The sequence below is a fragment of the Bacillus rossius genome, chromosome 1 (assembly GCF_032445375.1).
Source record: "Bacillus rossius redtenbacheri isolate Brsri chromosome 1, Brsri_v3, whole genome shotgun sequence".
Taxonomy (NCBI): domain Eukaryota; kingdom Metazoa; phylum Arthropoda; class Insecta; order Phasmatodea; family Bacillidae; genus Bacillus; species Bacillus rossius.
In genome coordinates this window covers 280,277,477-280,296,980 of record NC_086330.1, presented here as the reverse complement: position 1 = coordinate 280,296,980, position 19,504 = coordinate 280,277,477, and the positions used below count along the sequence as shown (strand labels likewise).

Below are 19,504 nucleotides of genomic sequence, written 5' to 3'. Positions count from 1 at the left end.
GTTGAAAGAACATTTTTAATAAAATGCACATTCATAGTTCAAAACCAGCTCATTTAACAGTTCTGTTGGCGAATCGTAAGTTAAGTGACAAGATACCAGTCCGAAAGACAATAATCAGTATTTCACCTGGTTAGCTTTTAAATGAACAATTTCCAAGGCCCTTCTTTAGCTACTTTCAGTATCCTTCCACCAGATTTCTAAATACAGTGTTGCTGTGAGCCTATTGACATGTAGTCATGTGTAATGAATGGTAAAACTGTAACATTAATAGAAATATAAAAATTTAATCACTCTAAATCTGATTCTAATAAACACAATTTAAAATTAAAATCTTATAGCAGCAGCCATTTTCAAACATGGAAATATTTTATAAGATGTTAAAACGAGGAAATGCTCTTTTTGATATGCTAACCAGGGGCGTAGCCAGGGGGGGGGGGGTGTTAGGGGTTTAACCCCCCCCCCCCCCCCCATAGCACCAAATCTTTAGTTAAATTTCTTATTCATCACTCAAACAAATTTAATATTAAAAATTAATAAAATTTTACCATTACAATATTTAAATTTAAGTACCGAAAACTGCTAAAATAGCATTATTTTACCCCTTAAAATCCAAATTTTCCCGGGGGAGGACCTCCGGACCCCCCTCCCCCCACCACGGTTCAATACGGAGGGGGGGGGGGGGGCTGCTTCTTAACACCCCCCATACACGAATCCTGGCTACGCCACTGATGCTAACTGGGTGTGTACCAGAGCATGAACAATTCCTAGTTACGGGCAGTGATGTTCAAAGACGTGGCTATGGATCTGACAATGGGTGCTCCTAGTTCCAAGACCCCTAAGCCCACCCCTTGATTGTTAAAAAGCACCAACATAGATGTATCAGGGATAATTCCTAAATGAAAACCAAGGCTTGTTTGATTTTTAAAGCAGTTTCAACATTCAGTTTGAGTTAAGGTGTAATTTTTATGTTTAAATGGAGAGGGGGAAAAAAATCAGTTTCCCACCATGTTCTTTTTTGCACGAATACTTGATGCTTATGTGTGTCACGTGTTTTAAGGCACGGCATATAATGGTCACGTAAATGCAATACTGTGCAGCCCCTCCCGTGGAGGAGAGGAGATGAGTACGGGATCGCCGCAGCGCTGTACACACCAGCCGCTGGTGGTCCAGGTCGGCCTTGTTCCCCACCATCAGCATGGGGAACTCGTCGCGGTCCTTGACGCGCAGGATCTGGCGGTGGAACTTGTACACCTCGTCGAAGCTGGCGCGGTCCGTCACGGAGAACACGAGCAGGAAGCCCTCGCCGGACCGCATGTACTGCTCGCGCATGGCGCTGAACTCTTCCTGCCCGGCCGTGTCCAGGACTGCAAGCATTGCAATCTCAAACCACTGTTGGAACTCATTCGCCCCTTTTTGTTATACACAAGCTTCAGACATTCCGGTACAATACTTCAGGTACATTCACGCCAAATGTTCCGGATACATTCCCAAAATGCAACTTCAACTTACTGAAACATCATGTTGCTGTTACATTACATAACTAAGTCGGAAAAACTTGTGTTGTATAAGGGTACATTATAAGGTCCTTTTAAATTAATTTTGTGTTTTTTTTTATCTTCGTCATTACTTTTCTTTAAGAGGCCCAACTGAAGGGCGACGTTTGCTGGTGCTTCTACACTATATAGCCTCTAAGCGCAAGGTTCTGAACTGGCGCGCAGTCCAGTCTTCTCGTCCATAAGTGCGTTTCCTTAATAGTTATACTAATATTAATTTACCCCTAGGAAAAAAATATAACTGTAAAAATTGAAGCATGTATAGTTCAAGTAAGTCATAAATTATTTTGTTGCACTACAAATGATATGAAATGATGTGTGAGTTTTATCAAAGAGCTTGCTACTCTCTACACTCCTTTATTATCTATTGCATGCGCCCCACTTTTTCGTTTTAAATCTTACAAGAATTTTCATAGCAATACAAATTCACTATCAAAAATTTTCAGGACATTCTGTAATAGGGTTAGGAATCTTTATGGGATTATAAATCTGTATGGGGTTAGGAGAAATGATTTTATACTTTTTTAGTCCATTTTAAAAACGTGTGTGTTAATTTTTTATTTAATTATTATTTCTTGCTTTTTTATTTTTGTGTGTGAAATTTTGCAATTGATTTTAAACATCTTGACGAGCAGTCAGTGATGTACGCACCGCCTGCGAATTTCTGCATTATGCATCCCGCAACACTGTATTGTTCTGCTCGTGCCCTAACAAACCAACACGGCGCAGACCATTACTTGGAGAGAGCACAGCAGCTTCACCTAGTCGTGGCCCCCCTGGTTAGCACTGTCACTGGTGTCGAGACACAGCAAATATTTATTTTTGACATGAATACGTCTTTAAAATTGCTTCCATAGTGGGAGGCAATTCAAAAAACGAATGGTAACAGAATCGGGGGTACAGTTTGGTGTTGCAGCTAAATATCTATCATCTCCATCCAAAATTTAATTACACCACTGGATAGCTAAAGGATCAAAGAATTCGTTACGCTAAGTGAGGACTGTGATGCATCGCGCACGGTGGAGGGGGAAGCGCTGCCATATTGAGGTCATTTTGCTGCGTTTAGAGATTTACATTTTGTATAACTGTTGACTCGGAGAAGCTATGACGTTCGTTTGAAATTCAATCGTCAGCTTTCGTCAAAATCTATCGATTGCATATTTAAAATATTAGTGTAAAATAGTTACAGTGAATATATATGGTGTTAAAATAAAATATATATATAATAAAAAATATTTAATATCGGCCTATACACGACTTCTTAGTGTTCAAACATGATTACAAACATACATAAAATAGCGTTGTTTATATTTTGTAGCTATAGAAAATATTACCTGTTACGTAAACGTATTCACTTACAACACACGTCCGTGTCCACGACACAGCCACGCCCCATTTTTTAAAAAATATTTCATCCAATAAAAATCTGCTAATATTTATTTTAATCTCTAAGTAAAATTCCATGAATAATTCTCATTATCTTTTAGTTTTGTCAGTGAAGTGCTTCTTAAATACAAAGTGTTAGTTATCTACGATTAAGACATTAAAATATAACACTGTAATTTGTTTACTTTTACTCTCCAAGTACTCTGTTTCTTTTAAGCTAAAACAAACATAAAAACTTTTATTAAATAACCTTATTAATTATACTGCATACACACCACATTATTACAATGTACATACTCAGACATACTATCAGAGATTATATTTGAAATAAAACCTTCAAGTGATCATATTACCCTGGTCTCCCCTACACAGTTGAAAGCTAGAATGTGATGTGAACGGTGTAGTAATGAATATGTAAATGTTAATAATAATAATAATAATCGTGTAATGCAGGTGTCGATGGACAGTTGTGACGGCCAGTCGTCGGCCAATGATGGTCTGATGCGCAGTAGTGTACATTCCTCCACAAGCCCGGGGAAGGTCTGGGCGGGTCACGGCCGACGCCTCCAGACAGCCGGCCACACGCCGCAGTGCCGAGTGCTGCCCTCGCGAGCCTTCAGGCGCGGACTCACACGCCATCTTGTTCTTACGTGTTTCCCTCATTTAACCTTGCATTTACTGTTCTTCGCCACACACATTTCCAACAGATATTACACTAAGTGAATGCAAGGGAGGGATTGAGTTAAACTTTTATAAACAGCCCTAATGGTCCCGTCTACCTGGGCACACATACGGTGTGCAGAACTACAGGAAAAATAACGCGATTTGAAAACTACTGAAGATATAAGAGTTGGGTGTGTTTACGAAAAAACATTTAAGAATTTACTGAGGGCCGACAAATAGTTTGGTTTCGGATTAAGTTTTGAAATGAAAATTATTTTCTGAGGGTGTAGCAATTTTCGAGCATTACGAAAATTCCGATCGCAAGAGGGGAAATAGCTAGGTATGTGGTCGGGAAACTGGGAGAGGAGGGGAATAGTTGAGTACATGGTGGGGGAACTGGTAGAGGAGACGGCAGAGAAAGGTATAAATGACGCAGCATACTTGCGCTCTTGCGTTCTTGTGCTCTTGTGCTCTTGCTCTCTTGCACTTTGGCGCACTTGCGCACTTTCATGTGCGCGGTTGTTTCTTGGGGGTAGACGTCACGCTATCCCCACTCCGGGGCCGTTGGCGCGGCCTGTGATCGCTGGAGCAGCCTTGAGCGGGCTCCACGAGGCGGCGTGCGGCTCATGTTGAACCCTGCCATGCTGCAGGGATAGGCGGGTCACGGCGGTAGGGAGGGATCCGCCTGCGCCTGACTCCACCCCGACTTTAGGGAGTATTTGGGCAGAGGGCAACACAACGGGGTTTGAGCTTATCGTTGTGCACCGTGCCACGGACCATATTCGAAACAAATATATATATATATATATATATATATATATATCTTTCATGTACGTATTATTTATTTAACAACTTGTGTAAATCGGTATTGTTAAACAGTATTATGTGAGTAATGTGTAACTAATATTTATACTGGTATAATGCCTTTCACTCTTTAGTTTGACATCAGTAATTATTTGTCACGAATTACTACTTGATTAACTAAATCATATGCTTTATTACAGTTACGAGCCCACGGGTGTTTAAATACATTAAGTTCAGCTAAGAGGCGTGAATATTTCTCGATCGGAGTGTAGCTGTGGATGACTGTGGCTCAACAAAGTAGCATTGAGCAAGGTCCTATTCGTATGCCATGTTGTCATTTTCACATGCTAGATACCTACCTCAGACTACACACGTATATGTGGACAATTAGTTAAGCTGCATAAACTACCTTATTAACGGCAAGCTTCAAGTTTAAGAATTATTTAAAATCAAAGTATGTTTTAAATGTACGGGTAAAAATTTTAGTACAAATGTTTTTGATCAAAGAACCTACAATTTATTTATTCGTGTGTAAAAGAGTTATTTCATTTGATATCACACCCGCGCCTTACTATTATCAATTATTGTCTCCTACTCTATTAAAAAATACTAGTAATATATTTCTGCCTATAACTAGAGTTCTAAAATTTCCGGAAAAATTGAATCCAGGAAAAAAAACATAAAAAACCAAGAAAAAAACAATTTTTCCGAAAAATTAGAAAAATTGGAAAAAAATTATAAATTCAAATTTAACTTATTAATTAAATATTATTAATTATTGAATCTACTTTTATTGTTATAAATATTTAAGTAGGCTATTATGTTTTTATTAAAGGAAATTTAGTAGTTTTTAATTTTTTTTTTGTTGGCAGTTGGCCAAACTTCTTTATAAGACAATCACTTGTGAGAGTTGAGACATTGTTGTAAGTGTTGGGCCTACAGCAGCAAGATTGTTTACTTTCTGTTTGGAAATTAAAAGAAGTAAGTATATTACAGTATTCATTTGTATTTTTAATATTTTTAGTTGATAATTATATATTTTGGAAACAAATTACAACAAGTTTGTCCCTCCTAAAACCAATTGTGACAGCTCTAACAAAGTCTGAATCAGACAGTGCACTTCTGTCTGATGTTCCACATTTCATCTCTGAGTTATGTAAAGAAGTAATATCTTCATCTGCAGCATCACCCTTGACGAAAAGCGAAGAAGCCAAAGTTGTGAAAGTACTGCAAAAACGCAAAGACTTCATTCTGAAGACTACACTTGCTGCAAACTTTCTCGATCCAAGATACAAAGGAGTTATGCTAGATGATGATGAAGTGCTGTCTGCCATAGATTTCATCACCAAACTAACACCGCATCTTGAACTAGATGTAACTTCTTTATCATCAAATCTTGCTGAATTCAGGACATCAACAGGATTTTGGTCAAGAGATGCTATATGGAGCACAGCAAAACATGTTACACCAGAAAAATATGGTGGCAGGGTTTGTGCACTACACAACCTCTATCTCACATGGCAGCACGATTATTGTCCTTACCACCTTCATCTGCAGCCTGTGAACTAAAGTGGTGTCAGTTTGCTGCAATTCATTCTAAAACTAGAAATCGCCTGACTGCAGATAAGGTACAGAAGCTAGTGTCCATCAGAAGGAACTTACAATTTAAAGAAAATACTCCTAGGCGGAGGTCTTGTCCTAATGTACATTGTCATTCGTCATGTGCCTGTCAACCAGAACATGTTGCAGATGGACAAAGTCAGGACGAGGAATCAAACATTTCAGAGTCAGACTCAGAGTCATCAGAATTGGATCTAGAGCCACAGGTGATATAATGCCTAGGGCCTAACCTACCTACTGTCTTGAGTGCCTACTACAGGAATTGTATGTACATGTTCATTTATATATTCAGTCTTTTTAAAAGTGTATTTATGATATATTAAGAAACAATGCTGAGCACTATGTAACCATGTTGCTGTAAATCATATTCATCAATGTGAAAGTAAAAGGTTTTTATATCTATATATTTATGTAAATTTTTATTTTTTTTCCAATTTTTCCATAAAATTTGTGTACTGATGAAAAAAACCAAGTTTTCGGTGTTTTTTCCCCAATTTTTCCTGGGTTTTTTTTCCGGCCTCAAGAACCCTACCTATAACTAATAAGCAACAAGTTTCACTTCTGTCACGCGTGGACTCCACGCATACATTTTTTTAGCTGTATTTTTATAAGAGTTAAAATGGCTAACAGGCTTGTTTTCACAGTAATTAGTAAGCATAAAACAACCGGTACAGCTTCTTGAAAGCACTTAAGGGACTTGCATTACATTTTTACCTTCATTTCTATGCCATGTAATGTTAGTAACGAGAAGACTACGCGTCAGTTCACAGCTTTACTCTTCGAGGCGATACCACGCTAGAACTAGCGATACCCACGCTATAAATACCAGCGAGCCTCGAGCTTATCATTCCGCCTAACACACATACACCCATGGCTAGACGGGCCCCTTAAATAAAGGTAATTACGAAATAATGAAAGAAAAAAACACGGCGTGTGAGGCCAAGCCTAACACACACGTCTCAGTCGACAGTGTTTTAAGGCACAACAACTCCATAGACTTTCAATAGAATACCTACCCTGAAGATGGCGATTACGATTTCGACCGAAACATCGGTGAGCTCTTCGCAGTTCGACGCGGCTAGAAGCCACAAGCCACGCAGACACTGGCCGCTAGAGCCTGCGATCCTTATTGGTTCTAAATAATAGTTGATAACAATTACAGTTTTGGAGGGACTACTCTTTGATATGTACTTCTCTTTGAACCCAGCTTGTTTTATTTTGTTTAGCTATGTCGTTTTTCAAATGCGACAAAGTTAAAGTAGCAGCCTTTTCTTATATAAAACCACATGAACTATTTTATCCATTAACACAAATCTAAAGGTAGGTAAACTTAAAATTTATATCAACCTAAATAAACCACACACTTAATTACAAACAATATCAATAAATACCCAAGCAAATGTTCATACGTGTTCATACGTAGCATCGCTGAGTTTCGTGATTGGGTAGAGTTTCATTCAGACACACGCCTACTGTAGGCACAAATCGCAGCAATTTTGTGCCTCAACTAACGATTTCACAATCAGAAGAAACTCTGGATTTGAAGGGATATTTTGGATTGGGAGGGGCTTGACCCAGCTGAGGCTAGGCTTTATCAAGGCAAACACTAAAACAATAGTGGACCCAGATGCTTTTGGAGGGGGCTTGAGCCCCTTAGCCCTCCCTCTGGATCCGCTACTGGATACAACTTTGGACGCCAAAATAAACACAACAACTTTATACAAGTGGCAGTTGAAATCTTCCCTTTCTCTTATCAGTGACACTATAGCGCACTCCTCTGTTAGAAGCTCGAAGCATCACTTTTTTTCCCAAGTAATATTACAGATGGCAGCTCTCTACACTGTTTGAAATCACTCTGGAGAGAAGTTACGCACTTACCCCAAAAACGCACTTGCCCCAAATGACCTTACGAGTTTATGTTGCTACACGTGTTCGACATCTTGACGACTTCGGCTAAATGCTTACTCATTTCCGTTCATTCTACTTCTGTTTCATTCACGAAATCACGCCTACCAAATGCCGTACACCGAGATCTAAGATGTTTCCAAACCAAAAAGGCTTCACCCGGTTACCGTGCAATCATGCAGACGTGGCCATCCCGTGGTCGCGAATATTCCCAGTTCGCCAATCGCTCATGGAACATCGGTATTTCAATACAAACACCATTTGGCGTAAATTCATACATTTAACAGTTTAAGAGTATTTTAAATGGCACTTACCTAACAAAACCAACCTTTCATTTTAGTTACGATCACCTAGAAGTGCTACACAGCTTCCAGGGGGAAAAAAGAGTAATTTTTTATGAAAATTTCATTATGTAATACACCTATCCTAACCTACGTTTTACTTTTACGAAGAAAATAAATTCGTAAGATGCAGGAATGCGGATTATCCCAGCGTCTGTCACGAGTTGGACTGCCTCCCGCCCTGCACATGTTATCACAGACAGCCCTCTACCGACCTCTTCTATCAGCGCCAAGTACCCAGCGTCGTCAGCAGAGATAACAGGCGCTCTGTGCTGCGTGCTGCCCTTTCCTCTTCACTGCAGACGCCTGCACTTCGCCAACACGCTCCCGTGCAGGCATGAAGAATTTGCCACATTCTCTTACTTCCGCTTCCAACACCTTCCGATTAGTGATGGGCAGAACGATTCTTTTTACAGAATCGATTCATTTGAATCAGTTCCATGTAATGATTCGTTCTTTTCGTTCTTCTACGGACTCGTTTACCCTTTGGAGTACTATTACGTCTTTGCGGCTGGCTGGTTATCGTAATCTGCTCGGCTCTGACAGCTGAAATTCCATATATACTGACTGTTAGCTGATGACAATTTTAATATTACAATTTTGTCTAAAATAAAAAGCACTGTTACATAAACTTTTTTTTTCACATTTTATATGAAATTTATAACCTGATTTTAGTACCACTATGAAATGCTAGTACGAGCAATGTGAAGGTATTAACCCCAAAATTGTAAGTGTGGTGCATTTTTTTGTTGTTACTTTCCCTGTTATTTTTAGTTCGCATAGTTTGATAGTTTTTTTTTAATTTCCAAAGTTCGTGTTTGTGTATGTGAAAAATAAATTTGAACTAAAACTTAACTGTTGACATTGACAGGTATAGATACTTTTCATGTTACCCTATTTTATTTTATTATAATATACGTAGTATCGTTTGATCTTGTGTACACATACGCTCACGCAGCGATTACTGTTTACTCTGACTCCCGACGTCATGGTTCATTTCACGAACGAATCCAAGGAACGAATCAGACTGGCCGCGTGGCCGGTTCTCGCCTCGTTCTTTCGCCGTTTAGTTCTTCTGACTCGTGTTCAACTTTCATGGAATCGACTCTAAAAGAACCGATTCTTTACAGCGCGAATGAATCACATGATTTCGTTCACTCAGATTTGCTACACATACTCACTTCTTCACTGGTGTAAATTAAATGCTAATTGGCGGCACAGATTCATTTGTTTTAAACGAATCGTTCACGAACGACACATCACTACTTCCGATGAAGTCGGTCAAATAACGTAGGTTTAAAACTTTTTTTTTCTTTGGACATACGCCATTGCTGGTTCCGAATTGACCTATGCATACCAGGTCCATACCGGGCATTGATACGTTCACTGAATAGTTCTTGCAATGGGGAAATCATACTTCCTCATTGTAAGAACCGTTGAAGTAACGTAATGTCAGAGGGTTATGACGATCCCGAAAACGTCCACGCGCAGCCATGTTTGTTTGACAAGTTGAAGGACCTGAATTTCCATAGAATATTTTGTAAATATGACTGGTTCTAAAATGTGTTGGATGTTTGACGGAATCGGCCGATCAACATCGTGTCCAACGAAAAACGGAAATGGTGTTTGTGTGTTTTCCGTTCCAACGAATCTTTAAAATGTTGAAGAACAAATGAAAGATTTAAAGACGTAATAAAAGTAAAATAACCAAATCAATGTTAAAATAGATGTGATATGTAAAGTAATTAGCAAATGTTAAATTTAAAAAGTTAAAAAGCAAATGATATGGCTGTAACATTCATTTTCTCGTGCAACGAAAAATAATACGTTTTAAAATTACAGATGTTTAAAAAGTTAATAAATGCACAAAAAACCTAAAAAAAAAAAAAAAAAAAATCAAATTTTTTCCTTCCAGCACTGTAATGCAATATTTTAATAGGTATTTTAAAAATTGAAAAGTTTGAGCTAGTTAAAATTTTATAGTAAAACAGGAATTAAAACAATTCGTGTTTATTAGTAAAACTTCATTTCATAGAGAAATTGAAACTCATTGTCTAACATAACCTCTCAAACTTTGTAATTAAATACAGTTTGAGAAGAAAATTAAACAGTGTGAGTGCGACAGGGCCTTAACTGATTTGGTTGCTAACATGGTTTAGTTGTTTTCAGGCGAACCATGAAGGTTCATTTGTTCAGTAACTGCATTCTCATTGGCCCAGCCCAGTGCGGGGAAGCAGTCTCATCAACCACAACCAAAACGTTGTTCCAACACTAACATAATGTGTTAAAGTTTATAGCAAACCGTCAAATATTTTCCGCGCAATACCGGCGCGTCTACGTTATGGAGGTAAGATTTTAAGGAGTGGTTGGCCATGTTAATAAAGTAAAAATTAGAAAAACCCTCCAACCCCACCATACTTTCCCTTTTGGATAGCAAATCATTTAATTTTAATTTTAATGAAGTTAAACGCTAATTTATAGCTTGTGTTGCTAACCAATTTTTATTAACGCTAATTCACTTCATGAGGGCAGTTTTACTATCCTTCCTAGCAAAATCATTTCCACTAACTTCTAGGCTTAGCCTTTATCACGGTCATGTAGTAAGGTCTGGTAACTTCCTGTTCTCCTTGGCGTGACCCATTCGGTTGCGACGACTTGCGAACTAGCGGCGTTAGTATTAGTAGCATCCAATATAAACATTACTTAAAGAAGTATCCAAGCCATTGGGATTTTTCATTGCTTTTTAGAACGCTCGTAGGGCTAATCATTCATTCGTAATTACGTCATTTTCTTTTTATCTTAGAAATTACGTTCGTTGGCTTCGGGAACGGCCCTGGAGTAAACAGGACACGGAACAAGCTGCCCGCTTCCTCCTTGGGACGCAAGATGCAAGATTGTGACTTGAACTCGTCAATTTCTAGGCCTGTTACATAATATCAATACCTAGAAGATCTTTATTTTCCAATGTACATTTAATTATTGGCGCACCTTATTTCTTCATCGCTCATTTACTTGCCAGTGAATAAAGAAACAACCACCGGAATACCGATGCAGTGTGCAGGTATCTACAACACTTGAAGCTAGTGTACGATTGGGAAATTTAGAATTAACATTAATAATTAATCGTACACTAAATATATGTCTATGTATACTAGTGTTATTAGTTTATGATTGTAACGTAGGAGTTTTGACGGGTCGTGTGCGAATCAGCTACTTCCTGACTTAAGAAGTGGTATTATCAAAACCGTCTCAACTACTCTCCTGTATATCAAAGAACAAGCATGTTTAAAACATGGATGTATTAGTCTTTTGAGTGTGTGTCTGTTCGGAAGTTGAAGGCAACTGGTTAGCAATTGGATAGCAAAACCAATCGTAGCTGTATAAAAGCTAATACGCTATAGATTTGTTAAACAGTTTGAAAAGTACTAGCTAGGAAGAATCGCAAAGATGCCATCATGTAGAGAGTATTGCTAAACAAAAATAATACAAGCGCTAAATTTCATTACTCCAAAAATTGTTTGCTATGCAGATAGAAGAGGGGAGGGGGGGGGGGGTCATTCTCATTATGACTTGTATTAACATGGTGAAGAATGTACACATACACTCTCTTATTTATTACATCCATGGTAAAACCTGAGTAATTGTTATCCTTGCCATAAAAATGCATTCTACATAGGTAGATTTCAAAGAAGTACTACCTATGTAACTGTTACCATGGTGCGACTTCCGGAAAATTTTTATATATTTTTTTGTTCCATTGTCCATAGACCCCATATATATATATATATATATATATATATATATATATATATACACACACACACTATAAAGGTTGGACTTGGAAACTTATAGAATAATATGGAGGAACAAAATTAATGTGTCATATTTTATAATTTCACTTCAGTGTACATGTATTTATTTTTCTATGAACCATAAGTCAATAATTTTGTAGGTATATCTTTTTAATGTAAAACTTCTTTGCTCAAGGAATGAGATATTTTGTTTAACCAATGAGGATTGTATTTTCAAGTTTCATGATTAATATTATAAGACTAAAAGTTTGTAAAACAATCTGGTATTGGTCGAAGACGGTAGAACAAAAACTATTGCTGGAAAATAAAAGTTTTTTTTTTGGAATTTGAAGTGAAAAAAAAACAAACGAAAATGGTAAATTGATATAGGAACCTTCGTAGAATCAAGACATGAAATTTCATTACTGAAGAAATTGGAAATTAAGACATTTTGAATACTTTGAAGAATAGCATGAAATAATAGAAGAAATTGATAATTTGGAAATATTTATTGACCTCAAGAGGAATTACGATTTATACGAAGATTATAAGAAACATTGAGGCGTTCCCAGGATGAAGAATATGAATCACAGCTACGAAGATTGGAAGAAATATTGAGGCGTTCCCAGGACGAAGAAAGAAATATACTGAATAATCGACAGTACGAGAACATCCGGAAACAACGAGAGGCGTTCCCAGGACGAAAACGAAAAACGAGAGGCGTTCCCAGGACGAAGACGAACAACGAGAGGCGTTCCGAGGACGAAGACTTGGAATCAACGAGAGGCGTTCCCAGGAAGAAGACTTGGAATCAACGAGAGGCGTTCCCAGGACGAAGACGAACAACGAGAGGCGTTCCGAGGACGAAGACTTGGAATCAACGAGAGGCGTTCCCAGGACGAAGACGAGGAAATGCTAAGAGGCGTTCCCTGGACGAAGTCGTAGAAAGGCGGAGAGGCGTTTCCAGGACAAAGACACGGAACAGCGGAGAGGCGTTTCAAGGATGAAGATGCGGAATATTCGTTGCTGAGTTCCCGTATAAAGAAGACAGAAACAGTAATGCATAGTTCTAGTACAATGAACTATTCCTACAGGTCGGTCATATATTTATAAAGGAATCTAGTAAAACTTACTAGTTTTGCAAAACTAACACATCGTAATAGTTAAAATCACGTAAAATCAGTAAATACCCCTTTCGCCAATACCAGAATGCTTAAGTCGATGACAACTTGAGTTAATGTTTAAATGTTGTTGGCGCCCACAAATTAATATTAACTGATTCGTTCTTTTGCTTTTATTCTAAAAATCCATTAGAATGGGTCTAAGTACACTCGAGTTATTCAAAGTCAAATCGATTTATACTAATCAATAAATGCTTTGACAAAGAATCCCGGTTAACACGTTTGAGTTGACTGGTGTTGGGTCTATGAACCCTGGAACAAAAAACTATAAAAAAAAATTCCGGAAGTCGCACCATGGTAACAGTTACAATATGTGTGTGTGTGTGTGTGTGTATATATATATATATACTAATATTATAAAGCTGAAGAGTTTGTTTGTTTGTTTGAACGTGCTAATCTCAGGAACCACTGGTCCGATTTGAAAAATTCTTTCAGTGTTGGATAGTGCATTTATCGAGGAAGGCTATAGGCTATATTATATTATCAATAACATTAGGGATCCTTACTCAAGTCCAATTTAGAATCAAATGCGTTGGAGGGGGTTAGATACAACATGCAGTACACGTACGAAGTGTGTGTTGACAATGCCGCAGGTGCTAGAAGTTTATATCCTATTGCCTATTAACATTGTTGCCACGCACTAGATACCTTATCATTCTTAATTTTCCCATACAAGTAAAAAACACCCGTGTGATATTAACAACGAAGCAATCAGTACCCTCATAATGTTCAATTAGTATTTAAATACTTTTTATCACTTTAAATCGCAAACCTAAACTATTGTTTTTCCCCCCCTCTCTCTGTGTTTAATTTGTTTTTTTTTACTAAAATTATTTTTATTATTTTTAATTAATTTTCATTTTTCGGACCATCAATAAATTTCCTCTCCCGTTACAATTCTGACAAGGATTTGTATGTATGTATGTATATATATGTATGTGTGTGTGTGTGTGTGTGTATATATATATATATATATATATATATATATATATATATAAAAGCGAAATACCACTCACTCACTCACTCATCACGAGATTTCTAAAACTATACATCCGATTGACTTTAAATTTAGCATAGTTACTCATTTTGTGATGTAGACGCTCACCAAGAACGGATTCTGCAAAAATCCGATCCCAAGGGGAGTTTCGGGGGCGATAAGTCAGTAATTGTGTATTTATATCTTTTAATGTAAAACTTCTTTGCTCAAGGAATGAGATATTTTGTTTAACCAATAAGGAGGTTATTTTCAAAGTTCATGTAGTTGGTAGGAAATCACCATGGCAACGGCTGTTGCTTTGTTGATGCTTCATTCGTCTCTATGGCAACGACTATTTCATTGTTAGTGCAGTCATCATCACCGTTGAAATTTTGCGGGTACTTTAAATATCCAAAATTGCCCTTTTTTAAAGTATATATATTTTACAGACTTGAAACTTCACAGTAATGTTCCTTATGTTACGCATGATGACATTTTCCGAAAATTAGATCCCATGGGTGGTTGAAACCAGGCAAAGTGGGTACTTTGTCTGCATGAGAACAGGATTTTGCATTGTTCATGCCTTCTGCGTCTCCATGGCAACGGGCATCGCGCGGCAGTGGCGTGCCCACAAGGAGGGGCATGTATAATGAGCGGCGCAAGAGTGATCTGCCTGTAGACTGCCGTAGCGAAGTACGGGTACATCAGTTGTACGTTGCGTGCACGAGTCGGGAAACCATCGGTGCTATTCATTTTCTCTCCGGTACATTATACAGCATTGTAATAAATTTTCACTGAATTTTTTTTTAATTTTCCATTACTGTAAATGGGAGATGTGGCTTAATTTTTTTCCATAAGTATAGCCGTGCGAAGCCGGGTCGGGCAGCTAGTATATGTGTGTGTGTGTAAATATATATACACACACACATCACATATTTGTGGACACGATAACTGTCGCAATTTTTCTCAAATCACTACCAAACTGATACATAAAATCTATTAGTGGGAAAAAACGGTCGAGTTCGTTAATGGGCAATATCCGATCACAGGGGTAGAAATGAGGAAGATTTTCTTTTTTAAATAAACAGAAAATATCACATCCGTTTGAACGTATTAAAACTCGTGGGAGTAATGCCAAAATCATTTGAATAAGTTTTTGATACGACCAACCACAACTGCGAAGGGTTTAAAAATCAAGGTTTGGCGGACAAAAAAAAATCATAACTGTTCGAAGGCATAACATCGAATTCATACAAATTATGCATTAATCTTATAGTTTTTATCTATAACTTTTGCCAGAAACAATTTTTGATTCGACGAACCATTGCAAGGGGTTAAAAAAATGAGGGTTGAAAATTTAAAAAATATTCGTAACTCCCTTTGTAAGTACACTATAAAATCCGTTAAAATTATTTGTAAATGTTATAATTTTTACCTAAAACATTTGTCTGAAACAATTTTTGATAATACAAACCATTACTGCAAAAGTTAGAAATAACAAGGGTAGAAAAACAAAATGTCATTACTTTTTTTAAAATACATTTACTTTAATTTCCATTATAACTTAATGCAAAACGCTTAAATTTTATCCAAAACCTTTGGCTAGAACAATTTTTGATGAAACAGACTATTATCGTAAAAACAGGGGTTGAAATTTAAAAAAAAAAAAAAATCAAGTTTTTAGTATCAAATTCGTCGGAATTTATTAATAATGAATAACTATCTTAATATTACCATAAAAATTTGTCCAAAAAGATTGATACGGCCAAGTATTAGTGCAAGGGATGAAAAATAGTGTTTGAAGATCAAAACTAATTGTATGACTACCTTACTAGGCATATTATGAAATTCGTTAAGACATTCAACGCTGGATGCATTAAGTTGAAAACATGTAAAATATTTTCGCTGCATGGAATATGTGAAATGTTAAATAGATCTTTTTTTTTAATATTGGCGAACATATAGGATGATATGTCGTCTACGTTAAGTTCTTAAAATGTTCCAGAAGTTTATAGAAGTTTCAAAATATTCTCAGAAGAAATAGGTACTTCGATATCTACCTATGCTTGTAGGCTGTGCTACTGCTTGCTAGCTGCTTGGATAGAGAGAATGAGCGATACACTGCTGCAGTTTCACTGCACGCAGCAGATCAAGCAGATCCTAGGAGGCCACGCCGACAAAATTCAGTCTCCAACTGTTTTAGAAATTAAAAAGTTATATTTAAATTTATTTCAAGTGCATAGTTGCAATAATGTTATAAATTATAAAGTCCTCCAAAAAATTATTTTAGATATCGCCTCTTTTTCAATACATCGTTTAAGTCATTTACTTAGGAATGCAGTCTGTTTTCTGATTGTATTGTGGCATTGTAATGTTTTTCGGAAAACCTATTTTTTTTCTTTTAGGAAAAAAACTAAACAGATTTTCTCATCTGGTAGTTCTCAGTAAAACACATTCTTCTTTTTCAAGAATTTGGCTGGTATAATCAATATAGGCCCTTAAAACTTAGCTCTTTGTGGACTAACACAATATCAGCTAGTTCTTTGTTAAAACAATTGCTGTCTTCCTGTATATTTCAGTTTTACGTAAATATCACTGTTTTATTATACCCAATTGTGTTAAATTGGAAGTCGATTATTCCGGATGCTTAAAATTAGAGCAAAAATTTCAAAATATAACAGCAGGGTAATAGCATGATTTATTTTTTGCTGAAGCCGTGCCCTGGACGTTCATTGGTTGTTCGTTCTCGAGTAATGATTGGCGTATTACGACCCGCGGTATTGCTGGCCGGCTCTGCTGTCTCGGCGTGTGCGGCTGGATTCGCGAAGAACAGGACAGTTTCGCTACTGGACCTCCACAGCTCCACAGGGTCCGGCCCAACTAGGATACTCCCCTCGTGATCAAACACTTTTTTCTTCGCAATTGTAAAAGGTGCGTAGGTTTCCGTCGGGCTGGAGGGTTTTCTTGGTATATTTGGTATTCCTGGTTTCCCCTCCAATACATTCCGTCGCCTCTTAACCCCATTGTGTTACCCTTCAAACACCTCTAAATTCTCCATGTCGGCGAGACGTTATAAATATAAAAATTATAATCTATTCATCCCCCCCCCCCCCCCGGAACTGCTCGTGGCTTCACCGCCTGACCCAATACTGTAGGCTTCCTCGGGTGCGCACGGCCATGCACAAATTAAATTTTAAAGCACCGCAGGAACACCATTTCAGTGTTTTTGTACATCTTTCCGCGTATGTAACTGTATCGACAACTTTCACTTTACCATACCCTTCTATCAAGTAGTTTTCATGGGCTCATCCAATTTCTACAGTTTTAAAACATGCTCTAGTCCTGATTAGCCATAAAGTCATATACCTCATTCAATATTTCGGCAAACCAAAGAAAAAAAGTGTGGTTAAAATAGTAATTATTATTTTCCTAGGCGTAAAAAGGACCTTTTATTTTATTTATCTAATCGAGAGTTTTTTTTTTAAGACAGAGAGAGAGAGAGAGAGCGATATTCTGAGGTAATTCCCCGGCTCACCGCACAACGCGCCACCAGCTTGACGCGGCAATTACAATGCCATCTCGTGTCGGGCAGACCAATTAGCATTCAAAATTGCAATGCAATTTTTTTTATGGCAAACCGATTTCTATAACTATATTTATACTCAATGTTAATAGCTTAACCCAAATTCAACATTGGGTTTAGTGAGAGTTTCGTATATAATTTCATATTAAATTTTAGCAGACGGAGCATGAAGCTAGGTTGCCAGACTTATCTACATGGCCTACAATTCCTACATCCCAGTACGTGGCTGTAGCCTTTAAACAGCTAACGCTTATTTTGCAACCCAATCTTGTTGAGCAGACACACTAAAGCTAGACTCACAATGATCCGTGGCGTCAGTCCGACACCCGTCCGTCAACCATCCGTCCGTCCGTTGAAAGTTAAAGCTTGGTAAGGTTTTTACCAGGGCCGGTGCAAGGTAAATTGGCGCCATAGGCGAAAAACCTTAATGCCCCCCCCCCCCCCCCCCAACCACCCGCCGGACACCCAAAAAAAATTTTCCTTGCCTCAAAATACATCACGTAAGCCTAAGATTTTGTCAACAATCAAATGTAAGCAGGCTTGTGTTTTTTTTTTTTTACTATTTTACTTATTACAAATCATAAACAGGTCACCGTGGACTGTCAATAATTACTTATATCAATATAAACATTCCAAACTGTTACAAAAATAAATTTTCATCTAGTTTCAATAATCATTAAACATATTATATCAGCTGTTGTGTCGTGCTGCGCCGACCCCAGCTACTTGGGGCCCTAGGCGGTTGCCTAGTTCGCCTATATGGACGCGCCGGCCCTGGTTTGGACGGACGGACGGACGGACGGACGGACGGACGGACGGACGGACGGACGGACGGACGGACGGGTGGAACTTTTCGGGCCATCTGATTGGCTGCAGGTCACGTGATTGACGCACGGACGGGTGACGGACGGATGAGACGGATGATTGTGAGTTCCGCTTTAAACTTTAGAACAGTCAGTCCACGGACTACTAGGTATCTCCAAGGCTAGCGAGCAGGTACCCACTGTCGAGCTTGGCAGGAATGTCGTCTATGACGCACTGCTTGGTGTACGAGTCCTCTATGGTGGGGTCGTAGTCGGTTACGAAGTAGCTCTGCAACACAACAATCACAGCACTAGATCAGCAGGAGTAAGACCATGACCGAACACATCACTAGTGATAGTTTGCAGGAAAAAAAAAATATATTGTTGGGTAAATTTTCTTGTAATGTACAGAAACATTTTTCTGCGAAACAGGAAACTTTTTCCAACGAGTAATACATTCAAAGAAACATACAAATCAATTTATCGACCGTTTAACGCAAACATAGCGAAATAACAAAAAAGTGAGCCATTACTTTGTAAAAAAAAGGCGGGCATGATCCACAGTTCTATATCAACGTTTTAACTTCAAAGATTTTTTTTTTACCTGTACTGTAATATAATGGGAATGTGAAATTTTACAAGGGGTATAAAAAGTTTGTAATAGAGAGCAAAGAATTAAAAGTGTACACATGTACAGACTACAACATTGAAAAATTGTAAACCTTCTTAGTACATCAACCTATTATGGAGTTCTTTGTTAGCAATGGCAAAAATAATAATTTCTGGGAAAAATTGTGGTAAAATTTCCCCAGAAAATTATCCTACTCACATCTCTAAAAATCACAGTATACTTATTTAAAAATATGTACTATGAGGAAAATGTTTGGTAACCGTTTCA

The 19,504-nt window shown here is 37.8% G+C and overlaps 1 protein-coding gene across 1 annotated transcript in view; it reads right to left on the bottom strand.

Moving 5' to 3' along the window:
- LOC134527646 (ras-like protein 2) overlaps positions 1-19,504 on the bottom strand; it is a 99,810-nt gene that overhangs the window by 14,511 nt on the left and 65,795 nt on the right. The window contains exons 3-4 of the mRNA XM_063360510.1: positions 18,808-18,895; positions 1,153-1,364 (exon numbers count right to left, since the gene is read on the bottom strand). Of these exons, the coding sequence (XP_063216580.1) occupies positions 1,153-1,364; positions 18,808-18,895 (300 nt within the window). The remainder of the gene's footprint in view (positions 1-1,152; positions 1,365-18,807; positions 18,896-19,504) is intronic.